The 16,908-nt window shown below is 49.5% G+C and overlaps 8 protein-coding genes across 8 annotated transcripts; 3 read left to right on the top strand and 5 right to left on the bottom strand.

Moving 5' to 3' along the window:
• The first annotated feature begins 40 nt into the window (after window positions 1–40).
• POJ06DRAFT_263762 (uncharacterized protein) lies at window positions 41–1,576 on the top strand. The gene has a single exon (XM_056188928.1). The coding sequence runs from the start codon at window positions 236–238 to the stop codon at window positions 1,517–1,519; it is 1,284 nt and encodes a 427-aa protein (XP_056040373.1). The 5' UTR covers window positions 41–235; the 3' UTR covers window positions 1,520–1,576.
• Window positions 1,577–4,526, bottom strand: POJ06DRAFT_263761 (Lipin/Ned1/Smp2-domain-containing protein). The gene is made up of 3 exons (XM_056188927.1): window positions 3,966–4,526; window positions 3,830–3,900; window positions 1,577–3,779 (listed from the first exon to the last, which is right to left on the bottom strand). Exons 1-3 carry the CDS (start codon window positions 4,072–4,074, stop codon window positions 1,734–1,736), a joined length of 2,226 nt encoding a protein of 741 aa, XP_056040372.1. The 5' UTR covers window positions 4,075–4,526; the 3' UTR covers window positions 1,577–1,733.
• Window positions 4,527–4,591: 65 nt separating this feature from the next.
• Window positions 4,592–7,931, top strand: POJ06DRAFT_263759 (uncharacterized protein). The gene is made up of 4 exons (XM_056188926.1): window positions 4,592–4,906; window positions 5,037–5,119; window positions 5,290–5,416; window positions 5,484–7,931. The coding sequence occupies exons 1-4, from the start codon at window positions 4,672–4,674 to the stop codon at window positions 7,778–7,780; spliced, it is 2,742 nt and encodes a 913-aa protein (XP_056040371.1). The 5' UTR covers window positions 4,592–4,671; the 3' UTR covers window positions 7,781–7,931.
• Window positions 7,932–8,089: 158 nt separating this feature from the next.
• Window positions 8,090–9,488, bottom strand: POJ06DRAFT_203450 (uncharacterized protein; the record flags this gene model as incomplete). Its single annotated transcript, XM_056185315.1, has 2 exons — window positions 8,090–9,318; window positions 9,368–9,488. 2 exons carry the CDS (start codon window positions 9,486–9,488, stop codon window positions 8,090–8,092), a joined length of 1,350 nt encoding a protein of 449 aa, XP_056040370.1.
• A 678-nt stretch (window positions 9,489–10,166) lies between these two features.
• On the top strand, window positions 10,167–11,027 carry POJ06DRAFT_46543 (uncharacterized protein). The gene is made up of 3 exons (XM_056191082.1): window positions 10,167–10,539; window positions 10,660–10,789; window positions 10,852–11,027. The coding sequence occupies exons 1-3, from the start codon at window positions 10,433–10,435 to the stop codon at window positions 10,882–10,884; spliced, it is 270 nt and encodes an 89-aa protein (XP_056040369.1). The 5' UTR covers window positions 10,167–10,432; the 3' UTR covers window positions 10,885–11,027.
• A 168-nt stretch (window positions 11,028–11,195) lies between these two features.
• Window positions 11,196–12,885, bottom strand: POJ06DRAFT_284019 (actin family; the record flags this gene model as incomplete). The annotated part of the gene is made up of 6 exons (XM_056190145.1): window positions 11,196–11,288; window positions 11,340–11,801; window positions 11,859–12,325; window positions 12,378–12,613; window positions 12,728–12,731; window positions 12,852–12,885. 6 exons carry the CDS (start codon window positions 12,883–12,885, stop codon window positions 11,196–11,198), a joined length of 1,296 nt encoding a protein of 431 aa, XP_056040368.1.
• Window positions 12,886–14,072: 1,187 nt separating this feature from the next.
• Window positions 14,073–14,564, bottom strand: POJ06DRAFT_241543 (uncharacterized protein; the record flags this gene model as incomplete). The annotated part of the gene is made up of 3 exons (XM_056186142.1): window positions 14,073–14,112; window positions 14,147–14,469; window positions 14,529–14,564. 3 exons carry the CDS (start codon window positions 14,562–14,564, stop codon window positions 14,073–14,075), a joined length of 399 nt encoding a protein of 132 aa, XP_056040367.1.
• A 1,102-nt stretch (window positions 14,565–15,666) lies between these two features.
• On the bottom strand, window positions 15,667–16,836 carry POJ06DRAFT_46495 (Smg-4/UPF3 family-domain-containing protein). The gene is made up of 2 exons (XM_056191081.1): window positions 16,320–16,836; window positions 15,667–16,270 (listed from the first exon to the last, which is right to left on the bottom strand). The coding sequence occupies exons 1-2, from the start codon at window positions 16,643–16,645 to the stop codon at window positions 16,027–16,029; spliced, it is 570 nt and encodes a 189-aa protein (XP_056040366.1). The 5' UTR covers window positions 16,646–16,836; the 3' UTR covers window positions 15,667–16,026.
• Window positions 16,837–16,908: the final 72 nt, after the last annotated feature.

Here is a 16,908-nt window from a genome sequence, read left to right as displayed (position 1 = left end):
GTAACTCGCTGTCGGGTTCGCGAGGTGCACAGCCTGGTCACGTGGCAGCGATAGCGGTGGTGAGCCGCAGCAAGCCGCCAGCCACAGCAGCACAGCCCCGCCGCCTTTCATTGTTATGACGGCGTGCAGATGGCAGCAAACACCACAATGATCAATAGCAGAGGCGCAGCTCACTCACCCATCGCTTCCACATCTTGCTGCGTATAAGAAGAGGCAATAATCCCCGCTGTTCGCCATGTCATACAATAACAACTATAACTACAATCAGAACATGCAGGGATATCCGCACCAGCAGCAGGGATATAACTACCAGCAACCCCAGCAGCAGCAGTATCCTCCTCCACAAGGCTACCCTCCACAAGGCTACCCGCAACAACCACCCCAGCAAGGATTTGCTCCTCCGTATCCGCCACAGCAGGGCTATTATCCGCAACAGCCGCAACAGGGATACCAGCAACAACCTAATCAACAGCAGTACTACCCTCCGCCGCCCGGACCGCCGCCGTCGTTCAACCAACCAGCCCACCCGTCGGCAGGGCACACAGCGCCGCAATATGCTCCACCCCCGCAACAAGCTCACCACGCCCAAGCACCACACTACAATCCCACGCCAGATGTCCAGGACATCATAAAAGCAACTAAAGGCTTCGGTACGGACGAGAAGACGCTCATCAGGGTGCTCGCGAAGAAATCTCCGGCCGAGATCGAGATTCTCAAGCCCGCGTTCGAGAGCGTGAGGGGCAAGAGTCTGCGCCATGTTATCGACAAGGAGACGGCCGGCAATCTCCGTGACGCGTTGCTGCAGATCGTGGCTGGCCCGCTCGGTGCCGATGTCGAGAACGCCCATCGCGCGTTGGACGGCGCCGGCACGAGCGAGACTCTGTTGAACGACATCGTGCTGAGCCGGACAAACGCGGACTTGAACACGTTGAAGGGACTTTACCGGCAACGGCACGGCCGCCCGCTCGAGAACGATGTCGCAGACGACTTGTCAATGAAGACCCAGAAGCTTTTCGAAATGGTCTTGGCGGCGACGCGAATGGAAGAATGGATCCCGGTCGACCCGAACAAAGTCAACAACGACGTCCAGGATCTGTACCGTGCCACGCAAGGACGGGCCGGTACTGACGAGTTGCTTGTGTGTTCGATCCTCTCGAGCCGGTCGGATGCGCATTTGAAGATAGTGGCCGACCAGTACTATGCCCGTTACAGTAGGAAGCTGGTCCAGATTATTGACAACGAGTTTTCGGGACACATGAAGAAGGCGCTCGGGTATATTGTCAAGTGCGCAGTGAACAAGCCGACGTGCTATGCAGAGATGTTGGAGGAGTGCATGTCCGGAATCGGCACGAAGGACAAGGTGCTCATCGAGCGCGTCGTGCGGTATCATTGGGATCCGGCTATGCTCGCCCAGATCAAGCAGGCATACAGGAATGTGTACGGGAAGGATCTGATTGCAAGAGTCAAGGGCGAGACGTCGGGCGATTACGAGAGACTGATGGTGGCCATGTTGTCGTAATTTTGCACAGTTTGTAATTTGTATCGTCGATCGTGAATGTATTAATACATATACATATATATATATATGCTACACTATTATCATGCAAACAGTCATGTCTAATTGATGCAAATTCAGAATATCCCTCTTACACCGCTACCAGTATCAATCAAACAGTCCCATGCTCCATTATCCGAGTATCAATACAATAGCCAACGAATTAGCAACCATTCTTCTAAAGACGACGCTTGATGTCCTTGCCAATATCGTCGTCCTCATCCGTATATCCAACCTCACCATCCTGACCGGAAACACCATCCAACTCGACTTCATCCTCTTCCTCGTCCTCGTCCTCGTCGTTGTCGTTGTCGTCCTCATCATCATCGTCATAATCTTCCTCCTCTTCCTCGTCCAACGACGCTCGACTCGGGCCGCCGGCAGACGCAAATCCATTCGACCGCACCGTACTACTGTCTCCTTCTTCATCCGAATCCGCAATCTCAGGCACCGGATCGCGCCAAAAATTCACGTCCGTGAACCGCTCGTCGCCTACCTGCGCCGACACGGGCGGGAAAAAATGGTCAACCAGATCAGTCATGTGCACGTACGAACTCTTGTAGCCGGCCAATTCTAACAGCTCCATGTGCACGTCGGCGTTAGAATTGATAGTGAAAATTCGAGATGACGGAACCCCGACCGAGCGATACGATAGCGCGTCAGTGATTCGATTGCCAAACCCAGCGTAAAATGGCGTTCCTTCTCGGAGCCCGAATAAGCTTTGGATATCACGGAGGCACGCCATCTTAAACACTTCTGGCTTCCGGTAAATAACTTCGCGACGCAACGCTGCGATCGTACGGTCAGGCGACAGGATGACAGGTCCGTCTGGGAGCTTGTATATCCCTTGCTCGATTCCTCTCAGATAATGTCTCGTCGAGTCCGCCTGGCCGACGGATCTCGACGTGAGGTACATGAGATTGTACCCGTTGTTCGCGATATCAGTGAACAGCTTTGCAACGCCGGCGTGCGTCCAGTCGCGGCCGAGCATAGTCAAGACGTGGCCAAGCGCGTCGGACTTTGTGATAGTGCCATCGATATCGGAAATCACGATCGGCAAGTCGTAGCGCCAGTAGAACATGCGCGCAGTACATACCGCCCTACCGCCATTCACGTTGAACGAAACCGGATTCATTCCCGGTACCAGGTTGAGACTCTTGAGTTGGTCAGAAGTCAGGCGCAGAGTTTTGACATAATTTCTCTGCTCTTTGCTGTCATCCATCTCAGTCTGTGGCGGCGGAGTCGAAGGCGGCGTCGACAATTGTGAAGCCGGCAATTTTGGACTTACGTTCACAGACTCGTCCGGCTCATAATCAAACTCCATCGACCCAGGTCTCTGCACAGCCTTGTTCCTTGCCTCCTCACTGGCATAAATCCACAAATTTCCGTGCTCGTCGGGGGCAATCAACGACGCAATTTCAGTATTAATCGCAAGCTCTTCAGACAAAATCTTCCGGGCCATTGCTTCGGCACGGGCAGTTTCCTCTTCTCCGGCTTTATACCCGCGCATGTCAAGCACCAGATCACCACTATCTGTCACCGTCGTAGGAATTCTACTCACGCTAAGCTTCCGACTGAGTTCCTTGGCCCGCTGAATCGCCTGGTCCCGACTTAATGGTGGACTACGTGGGCGTAGGGGCGGCGTCGATCCATTACTAAGATTCACCGCACTAGTGCTTTCCAGATCGTCGGACTTTACACCATTGAGCAATGCCCGAGAAAGCTCTATCGATGGCCAATTATCATACGACGAAGCGCGTGGTCGCTGTCTATCCGCGGATGTAGATCGTAGAGGCGCACCGCTGTCGCTCGCCGGCGACGTCGACAAGAGCGAATCAGGTGTATTACTCATCGTAACGGGTGTAGTATCGGCCTTTTGAAGAAGAGGAAACGCGATCGGTCGGGCCATTGTTGGCTCCTTAAAGTCGATGTGCGAGCGTGGTATGTTACTGTCGCTCTGGGTATCTGACATCAGATGTGGCACAGTGGCGTTTGGAGTTCGTGATCCACCGGAAAGATCGAGATATTCCGGCTCTTGGAGATTGGCTGGGCTAGAATTGACAGAGGCCGGCGACGACACCGCCGACGTAGATGGCGAGAGGACAGGCGACGTTAGAAGGTCCGATGGAACATCGTTATCGGTTTCGAACACGAAGAAAGCTTCGCCGCCATCGCCGAGTTTCATGGCAAAGTCAACTTTCTTTCCATTGACCGAGAAGTCGACCTAGCTGACTTAAGCAATGTTCTAGGCATAAGACGAACAGGAAGCCATACCTTCTTCTGTGAGGGTTGTAGTAATGCGAATTTGCCAAACCGAACATGGAAGGGAGAACACGCCAGGTCGCCTACCCATCATTAGTGTTGCACCAGATTGCGAAAGAGCGAAACTCCTTGAGGATCAAACACCGACCATTATCCTGTTCAATTACGATGACATCGATGGCACCTGTTAATGTAGCCGGATTGATTGAATTCCATGTTTTCGAGACACTTCCGATAGCACGTCCGACGTACTGCATTTCGAAGCAATAGTCGATACGTCAGAAATCTGCACCGGACGGAGAATGCTGTTCGCGACCCAGACTTGTGGCGAATGGTACGTGTCAGTGTTGGGGTTGCTGATCTATGTAGGACGATTGCAGAAGTATCGGAGTACTGAAATATATATGATAAAGGTATACAAAGGGCCAGCGAACGAATGCCTTACCTGATCGGAACAGTTTTGTTCGCCGCAGAGAGAAAGCGGACTTGTTTTGCTGGGGTCTGATCTGGGGAAATTCTCGGCCAGCCAGCGTGACGGTAAGGTTGCTGCTGTTCAAAAAGAGGTTTTCAACCCTCAACAAAACGCCGCAGCAAAAATGCAGAAGTGACAGCGAAAAATTAAGACATGCCGTTTTGCAAAATGCGCATTTTCAAACGCAAAAGAGCTCACGTAATGCATGTACCGGTCGATGAGTCATCTCGAGGCGGGAGATGAACGCCGGAGACACGGCGGCATCCGCATGCTAAGTTTTTGTTTGGCTTGTACGTTCGTCACCGCTCCTCATCGTCGGCTGCTGCAACAACTCTGTCGTCTGCTCTCTGATTACGCCGTGCAAGGGTTTTGACTGGCCGCCATGCTGCTCTCGCTTGTGGCGACAGTCATCTCGCTGCTCTGGCTGCTGCATCGTGCCACGCGATTGCTGCAAATTCCAATTCCCACTCTCATTCACCTACTAGGCATCGACATACCATCGCCGCCCCATGTCTGTCTCGACTCCGTCACGTCCGACTCGGTCACATTACACTGGTCTCTTCCGGACCGCGCGACGAGTGTAGCAAAACATGTTATCCAAATGAACGGCCAGAATGGTGAGTGGGCCTTACTGCACAGAAAATTTTAATATGGTCATTGGTTACGTCCCCGCCTGCCGCCGTCTCCACTGTGCCATTTTGTCTTGATCCTCTTAAATGAATGCGTTCTCTAACTTCTGTGTTATAGTTGGCGAGAGTGAAAAGCGCGAAACAACGGTTACGATTACGGGCCTCAATCCGGACCAGGTATACGGCGTTAGAGTTTTAGCGGTATGTTCGGCCTTACATGCGTTCTTGTTACAGTTGCATATTCACGACACTTGCCAATCATTGCATTTTGCTGTCATGATCTTGATTTGAATCTGGAAGTTGTAACCGGTGGATATGTGGCTATGAGAATCTTATGTTGTCGTCGATCATACTAAGTCCACTCGTTGCAGGTCAACTCGAATCACTATTCCGCCGCCGGACAGCTTATTCGGCTGCGCACACGAAGAAAATCTGAAGACTTAGTGTTAACAAATATCCAACCCATCACAAGAGAAATTCTTGGATCTCCTGACAAGCGTATGTATTTGGTTCGTGAGATGAGCTGTCTACAGAGAATGACTGCTGACGGTATTTTAATCTCCAGATATGTCACAGGCAAATGAAAGTGTATTCCATGGAAGGAAATCCGATTCTGCTGCCGTTTACGCCCAGTTTAAGCGAAGTAATCGATCCGCCCGGCATTCGTCACCCACACGCCGAGGCCGCAGCGATTCATCGTCGTTCACGGCCGCAACCCAGCCTTACACGATTGAATCACTCGCGGCAGAATTAGAGCAAATTCGGTCAGAAATAAGTGAAATTGTCGCTCAACATGCGCATGCTGAGGAAGAATACGCCGCTGCTGAGGCGACTCTGCAAGCTGAATTGGAGGCGCTTAAGGAAAGGCGGAAAGAGGAGGACGCAGTCCGGTCACAGTTGCGAAGTGAAACTAAAGCCCTAGAAGAATCGAAACGTAATCTTGATTCCCAAAAGTCAAAGGTTGAGAGAGCGGTTAAACATAAAACTGAGGTGGTAGAAAAGATTGCAAGTGATTTCGTCAAATGGGAATCGGAGCGGAGGCAAGCTGACGTGCGGAAACGTGACATTGCCAGGTTAACTGAGGAGCTAGAAGGTGATGTTAAAGAGAACGAAAAGAAGAGCCGCGAGGCGTTGCAGCAAGGCCACAAATATATAGCTGAGCTAGAAGACGAAATACGTGGATTAATTGCGAAAGTTAAGAAGGCTGAGATGGAAAAGGATCCCCACAGTGATTCCAGCGAAAATGCATTTGCGAAGTTACTCCATGCCGAGGATACCGAGGATAGGAAGTTGGAAAAGGCATGGCAGGAAGTCCAAAAGTCGTTGGAGCTTCGGTATGTGGATGTTTTTCAACAATATCGCGATGCCGAGGAGAAATTCCGGAAAGCACAGGAGGCATTGGCCGCTTCAGCAACGCAGGGTGGGATCTCGCTAGTTGATGTGTCAAAGTCTGCCAAACGCAGAAATCGCGCTCGAAACAAAGGACGCCAGCCAGTATCGGCACCGATTACGTCGTATCCATTACACGACCCGAGGTTTCCGGATGCATCTACGTTCAATAATCTCCAGTTCAACCAGTTGCATGCGGGCGTAATGAGACAAAGTCACTCACCGACGAGCAACGGCTCGAGTGCTTCACTTCCGCTCTTTCCGTTCTCGATGAACCCGCCGTCGCTTTCAAACCTCTTCTCTGAGCCGTTGGATACGTTGGATACGTCAACTTCAGATGATTTGCTTTCGAATGGTGGTCCTATCAGCCCGTCAGTCGACATGCTACTTCCGTCGAATTTATTTGTCACCGATGATTTGCCACAGGATTTACAGGCCACCTCACTCGACACTGATAACGAAGTGGTTCACACAAGGTCCAAGACAGAAGGTTCGGAAATGTCTGCAGATACGAATTTCATGTTTTTGCCGAGTCTCGGTCAGCTATCAAATTCCAGCAACTCATCCGGTCAACAACTGTTACTTCCATCACCTTCGCCACCCCCTTCATCTCCTACTTCTCAGCCATCGTCTCAGCAATCGGCCCGTTCGCCAGCGTCGGCCGGATATATTTCGGCATTTTTTCCTGTTAGTAGCGGTCTGAAGAATGCGACGCTCCCCTCCCCACCTTCTCTGGCCGAGTCTTCGCCACTCATGGAGAGCCTCAGTATTACTCATAGCAATAGCAGTGGTGGTGGTAGCAGTGCTCATGACATTCTCACCACGACCTCCGGCCCGCCTGGTGGATCTAACCTGATCCGGGTCTTAAATGCTTCCGCCGACGACTCTGATGAGAACGCGCAAATGGATTTGCATCAGATGTCCACGAATAGCAGTTCATCCAGCGGCTTCAGTTTCGCGAAGCGGACGCCAAGTCGTCGTTTGATGTTTGGTGGAGTAGGAGGCATAGCGTCAATTGGTAATATTGGCAATATCGGTCGAAAGAAGGACGGCCAAGACAACAATGTGCTCTCGTCGCCAGCACCCCTCGCGTCTGACGCGGACGAAGTCATTTTATTGAACTCGGGTGAGCCGCGCACCCCTGGCCGCCGGTTCGTTAATCTATTTTCGTTCTCGAAACGTGGTTCGACTTCAGGACCGAGTGGGCCGGTTGAGCAGATTCAAGCAGAAACTGTGCAGCCACCAATCGGCACTCGTCGGCGCTCTGGCAGTTTCAACTCAGGCGATTTTGATCCATCCGGAAACCCAGCCAGGCCAATTCCGGCGTCGAACAATAACTCAAACTCATTTGGCAGTGGCGTTGGTAACTTGTTCGGATCGCAAGTATTCAGTCGTCGCAATGGCCGATCACTATGGGACTTCAAGAGCGACAGCAATAATTCAGGTTCCGCCAATGGAAACGCCACGTGGTAATCTAGTGCAATGATTGTAGCATCTTATTTTGCATATTTGTGTCCTTATTTGTATGATCCGGAGTTGGTCACTGATTCGAGGTCTAAAATTTGTATAGTATGTATTGGTATTGTCGTTTGTGATTTTTGAGAAGGATTGTATATATGATGCTTGTTTTGTACATTCGTCTTTATATTGTGTATATATTCTTCTCGTGACTTTTGGTACAACCTATTTAATATGTCTAATGCATCTAACTTACATCTTCACCCCTTATGTACAAAACAATCTACTATCTACATTATGTCCAACATGCACGACATGTCTACATTACTCTTGTCCAACGACACCCTTAATCCCACCAAAGGCCAGCACGTCGCTAATGCGCTCCGCACCGGTCAACAACATGACTAACCGATCGATGCCAATGCCCCACCCACCAGTTGGCGGAAGACCCCACTCCATACTGGCAAGATACCCTTCATCAGTAACATGCGCCTCAGCGTCGACGTCGCGATCACAGAGCTGTAGTTCAAATTTCCGACGCTGGGCAAAAGGGGAGTTTTCTTCCTCGTAAGCGTTCACTAGTTCCTTGCCAGCTACATAGAGCTCGAACCTTCGCGCAATTCTGTACCCCTTCCCTTCCGCCTTAGAAGACTTCGCAAGCGGCGACAAAATTTCTGGAAGGTTCATTACAAAAACAGGTTTTTTAGCGTTGTCGAGAATCGGACCGATGTAGTAGTCGCCGAGTTTATCGAGCATACGGGCCACAGTCACAGGCTCTGGGATTGGTATACCTTCACTGGCAAACAGCTGTTCCAAATATCTCTTCGCGTCGTCCGACTCTTCGGAGGAGTTTAGTACAACGTCGGGCAAAGTTATGCCCATGCATTCTTCTAGCGTGGAAATGAAATCCAAGCGCAAAAATGGAGCATCGAACGAGATCCCTTTCGTCTGGATATTCGACTTAATCGCTGGAAACTTCTCACCCGCAGACTTGACAAGTCCGAAAATTAATTCTTCCGTAAGCGAGGCCAAATCGTCTAAACTCGCAAACGCTTGGTAAAACTCGCAGGTTGTGAATTCCGGATTATGGGTTGCATCGATGCCTTCATTTCGAAACACCTGTCCGATTTCGAAGACACGGTCAAAGCCTGCAATGATGAGCCTTTTAAGCCATAGTTCGGGAGCGATTCGGAGTTCGAGAGGCGTTGGAGTAGATGAAGAGTCCGGACCGGCACCGAAGACGGTTGCGTGGGTGACGAACGGGCGGGCTGCGGCACCGCCCGCAACGTCAGATAAGATGGGCGTTTGTACTTCAAGAAAGTCTCGCGCAGAAAAGAAACTGCGGAGATATGTTAAGATAAATGCCCGTGCACGGAGGATATCGCGAGCTGCTGAGTGTACGAGAAGATCGACCGTGCGGTGGTGCGACCGGGTTTGTGCGCTGGAGAGTGTGAGCGGTATTGGATGTAGGCAAGGCGAGAGCAACGTGATCTCTGAGGTCGCGCGGACCGACAACTCGCCTGTTCGAGTTCGACTCAATATTCCTGTAACAGCTAATGCAATTAGCGTATACCCAGTTTTATTCGGCCCGGAAATACTCACAGACAACGTCTCCTCTCCGTAGCCACTCCCAAGACATTCTGAATCTCTCCTCGTCGATCTCCGGTATCGAATTCAGTCGATAGATAGTCTGAATCTTACACTCCTCTTGCACTATATCCATAAACAGTAGCTTATTGCCCTGCGCCCTAATCGTCATAATCCTACCACGCACCGTCAGTTTCCGTCCTACGAGGCTGGAGTTTGGATCAACATCTAATGAAGCAAGTTCCCCCGCAGACATATGATCGTACTTGTTCCGTATTTCTGAAATCCGTTGATATAACGAGTCATCAGATATAACGGGGTACATCTCCTTCTCGGACGCCAGCAAGGCTTCTTTGCGGCCTTTGAAATCTGCGTTCGCATTGTTGGTGGGTTGTAATGATGGCGATTTGGCACCCTTGGTTGACGAATTGAAGGACGAGGACTGGGAGATGAGGTGGGTCGTTGTGTTGGAGAGTGTCCGGATTGCTGTTGAGTGGCATATTATACTCCGCATGCTTGGAAAAAAAACCGATAATCGTGCAGGCATCGCTTAACCGTGACCTGGCCCAAAACGTTAGTTTATATTCTCGTCGACGTAGAAGGACAGTCGGCAACGAAATACAGAGAGGAAATCAGAGAGAAGATTAGCTATTTATTATTCAATTGGTCACGTTTGGAATGGCACATCCGAACAATTGATGTTCGTTTTGCCTTGCCATGAGCTCATCATTAAAGTCTCTGGTAATTCACATCCAGCACAATGTCACTTCAAAAATCAATTCATAAAGAGCTTGTCAGCATACCAAACTTATAATCATCGACTTTTAGGCTTAGCTATTCATTATTGAGTCTGTATATAATCTATGTTGATTTCGTTCGTCCGATATTGACGTCACGTCTGCGAAGTTCAGGTCCGTCGCGACACGAAACCATTACCGCCGAGCATTTTCTTACGCATCCCGAAAAATTATATTTTCGTCACCGACTGCCATTTCCACGAATACGCCACATATTCTTCACTCAAGTTCAGAACCCGTTTGTCTCAAGTCTATCAAATTTCATTAATTACAGTTATACAAGATGTCTTTTTTTGGAATGGGCGCGCGTCCTCCTGCTACGGGATACGACGAGAACAAAATCAACGGCATCAAAGGTGAAATGCTCATGATTCAGCAAATGAAGGATAAGTACGTTCGTTGTATAAGTATATTCTTTTCCAATCTCTACCGCGGCATATCTATAATCGAGGATCTGACAATGGTGGGATTGGTTTGTTGTGAATAGGAAGAACTAATGGTGCTGTACAGGGCCTCGTTAATTTGTCTGGAGAAGTGTGTCCCAAACTATTATTCCGACGGTGATCTCAACAAGGGTGAATCGAACTGCGTCGACCGATGTATCGGCAAGTTTTTCCAGACCATCAAAGTCATCGGAACTGTACGCCCCATTGCTGATTTGTTCTATCTTGTTGAAGAGTCGCGCGGCTAACGCTCACCTAGGAAATGCAAAAGCAGCAACAAGGCGGAATGTGACGTTGTAAATTACTGAGTCTGGTTTTTTGAATGTCTGAAATATTAATTCTTTTGCGTTTCAGGTTTGTAGGTTGTCGCGTGTACATATGCGAGGAATAATTGCGGCTTTGGGGTCATCGGCATTTCTTGTACATAGATTACTTCTTGTCTTTTTCGTCCAATAGTACTCGCCTTACATTGCCTGCCGAATGCCAACGACTTAAAGCGTATAGTTACATCGAATTTTATCCACTATTCCGTTCTATGACAAAACTTACACATTTGACGCACTCACGTACACAGTGACTTAAACCAACACACTACACAACAATTTAAGGCACGTTGAATAGCGAGAAATTTCGAACAATTCCCGGACCGTATTCGTCGTAATCTTTCTTCGTATGGCAATAGCTCCGGAACTCAGCCTATATAAAGAGGTTAGTAAGCAACGGGCACGATGAAAAAGGCGGACATACGGTCTGCGCGAGCAAAGAGCCGCCAAACCAAACAGCATTTCGCTGCTTCTTGTGGCTGATAACCTGAACATCGACACCGCCCGATCGCGCACCAGAAAGCTCCTCGCTCCGATGAATGCGGGCGTCGACTAGATGCTTAATATCTCGCTGAAGTCTGCGGCCAAAGTCTCGGAACATAGTCGACCCGCCCGACAAGACGATGTTCTTGTACAGTCCGCGACGTACGTCGATAGGACTTGTCTGGATTACTGTATCGACTACCTCGGGAAGGGGTGTCAAGAAGTCGGATGACGCGATTTCGGGGTTAAAGAAAATCTCGGGAGCGAGAAAGCGTTCGTAGCCGACATCGACGGAGACCTTCTTGCCGAGGCCTTGGTCGACTAAGTATTTTTGCAAACGCTCAGGTTCTCGGTCAAACCTGTTGAACTCCTTAACAATATCCGGACACACATAGCAAAATTCCTACAGCCGTGAGAAAACGTATTTCATACCACTGAATATCATAAAATGTTTACCCACCTCTTTAATCTTCTCCGCGGTTCGCAAGCTGGAATCCGGCTCGTTTCGGTCTCGCAACAAGCTTTGCACAAAATACGTGATATCTCGGCCTGCAATCGGAATATTTTTTATAGCTGACGCAATAACATATCCCTCCGCGACAGGAATAACATGAGTAACACCATCGCCACTATCAATAACGGTACCAGTCAGCGATCGGTCCTGGACTTTGCTCGACGTCCACGAGGCCGCAAGGGCAAGCACTGCCTGGACAGCGATGTACATGCCCGCACAATTGAATGACTCAAACATGATTTCGGCTGTCAGTTCACGGTTTTCGGGCGGATTGAGCGGCGGCTCGGTCAGTAGGAAGTAGTGATCCTCAGGCTCGCAACGGAGGTACTTAAATATCGAGTTTTCCCAGAAACGTTCCATGTGATCCCAGTTCTCGATCTGACCGTGACGAATGGGATAGTTCAATCCATAACCTATCCATTGTCAGCGACAATCAGTGCCATACTCTTCAAAAGTACTACATACCGGGACCGCTGGCAGCGCTCAGCGCCTCATCACCGATAAAGAAATCCAAATCCTCCGTTCCTCGCTTCTGCGATAGATGGCCGCCGCTAGGCGTCGAACCCAAGAACGCAGGCTTTGAAGTTGGCGGCGGACGCCCGGATCCCGAACCAGAGGCCTGACGAGTAGCGATGACGGTAGGGAAAATAAAGGACGGAGAGTCATTGCCAGCAAAGCCGAGCTTCGTCAGACCGGTACCGCTAAGCAAACTGTCAGTATTCGATCACACGATAAGCAAGCCATTACATGTTAACCGGCGCAATTGCACCCAGCTGTAATTAACAATGGCTGATTATCGGAAGAATAGCGCGTACTTGTCTATACAGAAGAAAAAGGATTAGTATCATTCTCAAACCTGCGGTCATTCAATAGACGGCACTGTCATCATCCCCACCGAAACTTCCGTTCAGTGCAATTGATAAGGACAATCCAACATACCCATGACAACGGCCGGTGTCGTAAGGTGTGACATGGCGGATCGATCGACACCCTATTGAGTCGTGAATGACCAATACAATATGCGTATGGATGTATGCGATACGGTGGAGGGGGCAGTCAAAGGCTGGCTTGCCGCGAGTTCAGGGAAAGCAGATCACAGGTTGCACAGGCCGCACGTGATATTTTGTGAGCCTACTATACTCCCTCGGGTTTGTGACCCTACTATCCTCGGGCATTAGCTGCCCAGTTACCTTACACTATATATATACAAAGCAACAGATAAATGTGTGTTTGGGATATTGTAATGTCCTGAACCAAATGACAAAAGTATATTGATTCAGTGGTCAGCTTATGCAGTATATCATTCCATGTACTGGGTTTAGTGAAGCTATGATATCAAAAAAAAATCGGTTGCTAAAATCCCTCAATTACTATGAGCCCGGTCACTTCGGACAATCCTTGCTCTCGTAAGTATCAACCAACGCGAAGAAAAAGTAGTAGTAATTCACCATGACTATGAACCTGTTTTGTGCACACAACCAAACCACATTGACCACTGTATGTCAGTGTCAGAGCTAAATCAAATCGTCGGTACACGATCCCTGGAAGCGCGATCACAGTCTAGCATCCATCTGCGGACAATGGCATAGCAATACCAGATACAATGCAGTTCCATGTAAACCATGCAGACGTAGGAATTGCATTATTTATGTTTTTCAAAATAAATTCCTGCGCTACGACTAAGTTCTTGTTATACGGTGCAGAGTGAGTATCAGAAGGATTGGGCCCGGCCTGCGAGACTGCCTGAATTCTGAAATGGACTACCGGATAAATACACGTGGAAGGCCGTCCAATCCAGCTTTTGTCTTCCGTCAATCAATTGCATGGTGCACAATAGCAATTGAAGATTCGTCGTCGAGGACAGGTCAAGAGCGCCACCGAGCCCATACTGGTGACGCGTTGATTTCCTCATGCGTTTCGCCCTAGAACGCTATACTTAGCTGAAATAGTATGTCTGAACTTTAAAAATGGAACGCCGTATGTATTACGCAACGTGAACAGAAAAATCAACACATACAACTACTATTACAGAACACGATCGAGGCGAACCAACCAAGGATTAAAATGGCACTACAGCTGCACATTTATGAAAAACATGGAACGTACATATTATGCCTCACCAAAAACTATCCAAACTCCACCATTGCTTAGTCCTCGTGATTATATCTTCCTATTCTTGCGCAGAACTTTTGAGGGAAGTCTAGAACAACGCGTCGAGCGCACAGCAGACGCACAGAGCGGCACAACATCCGAGCAAGCAGTCCGAGTTGTTATCGTCCTTTCGCTGCGGCTGCTGAACGTAGACTGGGCCGCCCTGGGGAGGATATCCGCCTTGCTGCTGGGGAGGATAGTACCCACCTTGCTGCTGCTGCTGGGGAGGAGGATAATAACCGCCTTGTTGGTAAGGCGATCCTTGTGGGGGGTATCCACCGCCCTGGTAATACTGACCTCCGTAAGCTTGCTGTGGCTGCTGTGGATACGAACTGTTCTGGAAGCCTCTGTCAGAAGAGCCCTGTCCTGGGGGGGGTGGACCTGGGGGTGGGGCGTAGTTGTCGTACTAGTAGATGTATTAGAATATCATGGGAATAATTGCTTAAGCACAGGAACAGCACTTACACTCGACTTCTGGTTGTGGTATTCGGCAGCAGACATTGTAAGCTGGATCTATTTGCAGGAAGGCAGATGAGAAAGAACCCGCGCTTGAAGGGCGTTGACACTGGCAGAGTAAATATATCGATGAAGGCGCAGCGGGCACTTGCGGACCACGTTCCCGGCACCGCCACATTCGTCATCCAGACAACCTGTTCGCACGCCGCAGCATCCCCTAACCCGCCTTGCCATGGCAATTCCTCGCAACCTGCTTATCCTTGATTTTTCAATGCTGCTACATCCTTCAATTAAGAAACTCCATTAACTTACAATTATAATAGATAAGTGTATACACAAAACATACCTATAATGCAATCCACTACTAAGCGTCTGGAACCCTCGAAGTAAATAATTAATAGTAACACAATAACTATACATCGCAAACAAAATTACGGTCCTGCTCTCAGACTCTCAGATCCTCGAACAGATAGACCGTGAATCTTGAGTATCATACCAGATGCATTCTCCTTCTCTCTTGATCATGTTGCAGGTGGCGGACCACCACTACCAGTACCGCGGCTACTGTCGTTACTGCCACGATTACCGCCATTGTGCCGTCTTCCACGATGACTACTGCGTCCACGCCCGCCACTACTGTCAACGGCACTGGACGTGGAAGCGCTTCCAACTTCTGCTGAGGCAGATGTAGTAGCATTAATAGACAGCGTACTGCTACTGCTCTTAACTTCACCCTTCCCACCTCGGCCACCAGCGCCTCTCCGATGCCGAGACTGGGACTTCGCATCGCCAGATGCAGGTACCTCGCTCGCTTGCCGACTGGGCTTTGAATTTCCTGCTGTACTCTTCAGGGCTTGCTGAGATGGTACTCTCGCGGTGACTTGAGGAAGCGTGGCTGTGGGCGTCGGTGGTAGCAGAGGTGCAGGAACTGGAGTTCGACTCGATGTAGCATTGACGGACGTACTGGGCAGGCCAGTTTCCAAAGGCTGTGATGTCAAAGCCCTTGGTTTCGGCGTCGCTGCAGACTGTTGATCAGGTGGTAAAGCTTGCAAGTGAGTTTGTAATGCCTTCTTTTGCTTGTCGCGGCCTCCTCGACTCCGGCGCCTCTTTTCTTTAACAGTGTTACTGGTCTCGTCCTTCGCCAGAGCTACAGAACTTGATTCTGCAGACCCCGATGGAGAATGCGATTGCTTAGCGACTGCATCAGTCGCAACATCAGGCTTGTTCTTTTCTACTCCATTCTCAGACCCCTTACTTTTCTTGCTCTTTTCCCGTTTCTTCTTTTCCTTTTTCTCCTTCTCTTTCTCCTTCTTTCCGGACCTTGACGCGGACCCCCCACTCGATTTCTTACTCGATTTCAACGTTCGGAGATATTCAATCAGTGGCGTCGTCCCGTTGTGACCTGCTCCAGAATCAGTCGATCCACCAGGAACCGGAGGTGCAGCTGGTAAACGCGGTAACGACAGCGACTCTTGAAAGGCAAGATATTCTGGATCTGCAAAAGTTATCAGCTTCTATATTTTACATCTCCAACGGCATGCTCACCATTTTCTATTGTACCATGTCTTGTGTCTATCTTGACTTTTGTTCTCGGAACCTTCTCGTAGGGTGCAAATTCGATTTGCATGGCGCTCTCGTTCCCTTTGGCGTCTTTGACGACTTTTCCTCCAAATGCTTTGTTAAAGGCAATTAACGACTCCACATCCTTAAATTTCGCGTATGCTCGTGAAAACGTCATTGGCGTAGATTTACTATCTTGCCATTAGCCGCAGCCTTCATCATTCATGTAATGATGCCTACCTCCTGTGCATTTTGCCTTGCACATAGTAACTCCACTCGACCGTTTCTGGATTAATATACTCTGCCGTCACAGTCTTAAACTCCGCTTCGGTATATAACGGCGGTAACTTCCTTATCACGAACTTTGTTCTCACATTCGCGTCTCGCTGGTGCTGCTGAGATTGACTTGCTGCAATTGATCCGGTCCGTTGTCGGCCGCCTCTAGTTGCAGACGGTAATCTTCTTGCATCTCCGGGCTTAGTTGGCGCTGGTGATTCAGGCAGTGGACCTGACGATGAGCCCGAAGCTTGTGGTGGTCGTGCGATGAGAATCTTTCTGGTGGCCATGACTCTAGCGGGTTACCGATCTGTGATGGTCCGAAGGACTCAATCCCCGCTGAACCAGAACTTAGCAATATCCTTTGTTCAAATTGAATCTGAAAGCTATCAATCGCTCAGCTATCTTCTACAGAAAACTCGATATACCTACTGCTCAACACGACAGACAGGCAGCTGAACACATTGACAATCGTGGGGTCATGATAAATCCGGTGTGTGGGTAAGGGCTGGTACTCCAATCGCTATGGATCTTCACGACGATTGTGCGAACA

This window comes from Lipomyces tetrasporus (assembly GCF_029532465.1).
Source record: "Lipomyces tetrasporus strain NRRL Y-64009 chromosome Unknown POJ06scaffold_13, whole genome shotgun sequence".
Taxonomy (NCBI): domain Eukaryota; kingdom Fungi; phylum Ascomycota; class Lipomycetes; order Lipomycetales; family Lipomycetaceae; genus Lipomyces; species Lipomyces tetrasporus.
The sequence above is the reverse complement of the archived record's forward strand: the minus strand, read 5'-3'. Positions and strand labels throughout refer to the sequence as shown.

Bases quoted from the DNA above. Each gene is read 5' to 3' on its own strand.
- POJ06DRAFT_263762 (XM_056188928.1), top strand. From the start codon at position 236: ATGTCATACAATAACAACTATAACTACAATCAGAACATGCAGGGATAT.
- POJ06DRAFT_263761 (XM_056188927.1), bottom strand. From the start codon at position 4,074: ATGCAGTACGTCGGACGTGCTATCGGAAGTGTCTCGAAAACATGGAAT. The intron at 3,901-3,965 runs GTCGGTGTTTGA...AATGATGGGTAG, and splicing joins CGTAATTGAACAGGATAATG to GCGACCTGGCGTGTTCTCCC. The intron at 3,780-3,829 runs GTATGGCTTCCT...TAAGTCAGCTAG, and splicing joins TACAACCCTCACAGAAGAAG to GTCGACTTCTCGGTCAATGG.
- POJ06DRAFT_263759 (XM_056188926.1), top strand. From the start codon at position 4,672: ATGCTGCTCTCGCTTGTGGCGACAGTCATCTCGCTGCTCTGGCTGCTG. The intron at 5,120-5,289 runs GTATGTTCGGCC...CACTCGTTGCAG, and splicing joins ACGGCGTTAGAGTTTTAGCG to GTCAACTCGAATCACTATTC. The intron at 5,417-5,483 runs GTATGTATTTGG...TTTAATCTCCAG, and splicing joins TCTTGGATCTCCTGACAAGC to ATATGTCACAGGCAAATGAA.
- POJ06DRAFT_46543 (XM_056191082.1), top strand. From the start codon at position 10,433: ATGTCTTTTTTTGGAATGGGCGCGCGTCCTCCTGCTACGGGATACGAC. The intron at 10,540-10,659 runs GTACGTTCGTTG...GGTGCTGTACAG, and splicing joins ATTCAGCAAATGAAGGATAA to GGCCTCGTTAATTTGTCTGG. The intron at 10,790-10,851 runs GTACGCCCCATT...ACGCTCACCTAG, and splicing joins CCATCAAAGTCATCGGAACT to GAAATGCAAAAGCAGCAACA.
- POJ06DRAFT_46495 (XM_056191081.1), bottom strand. From the start codon at position 16,645: ATGGCCACCAGAAAGATTCTCATCGCACGACCACCACAAGCTTCGGGC. The intron at 16,271-16,319 runs GTAGGCATCATT...ATGGCAAGATAG, and splicing joins CAAGGCAAAATGCACAGGAG to TAAATCTACGCCAATGACGT.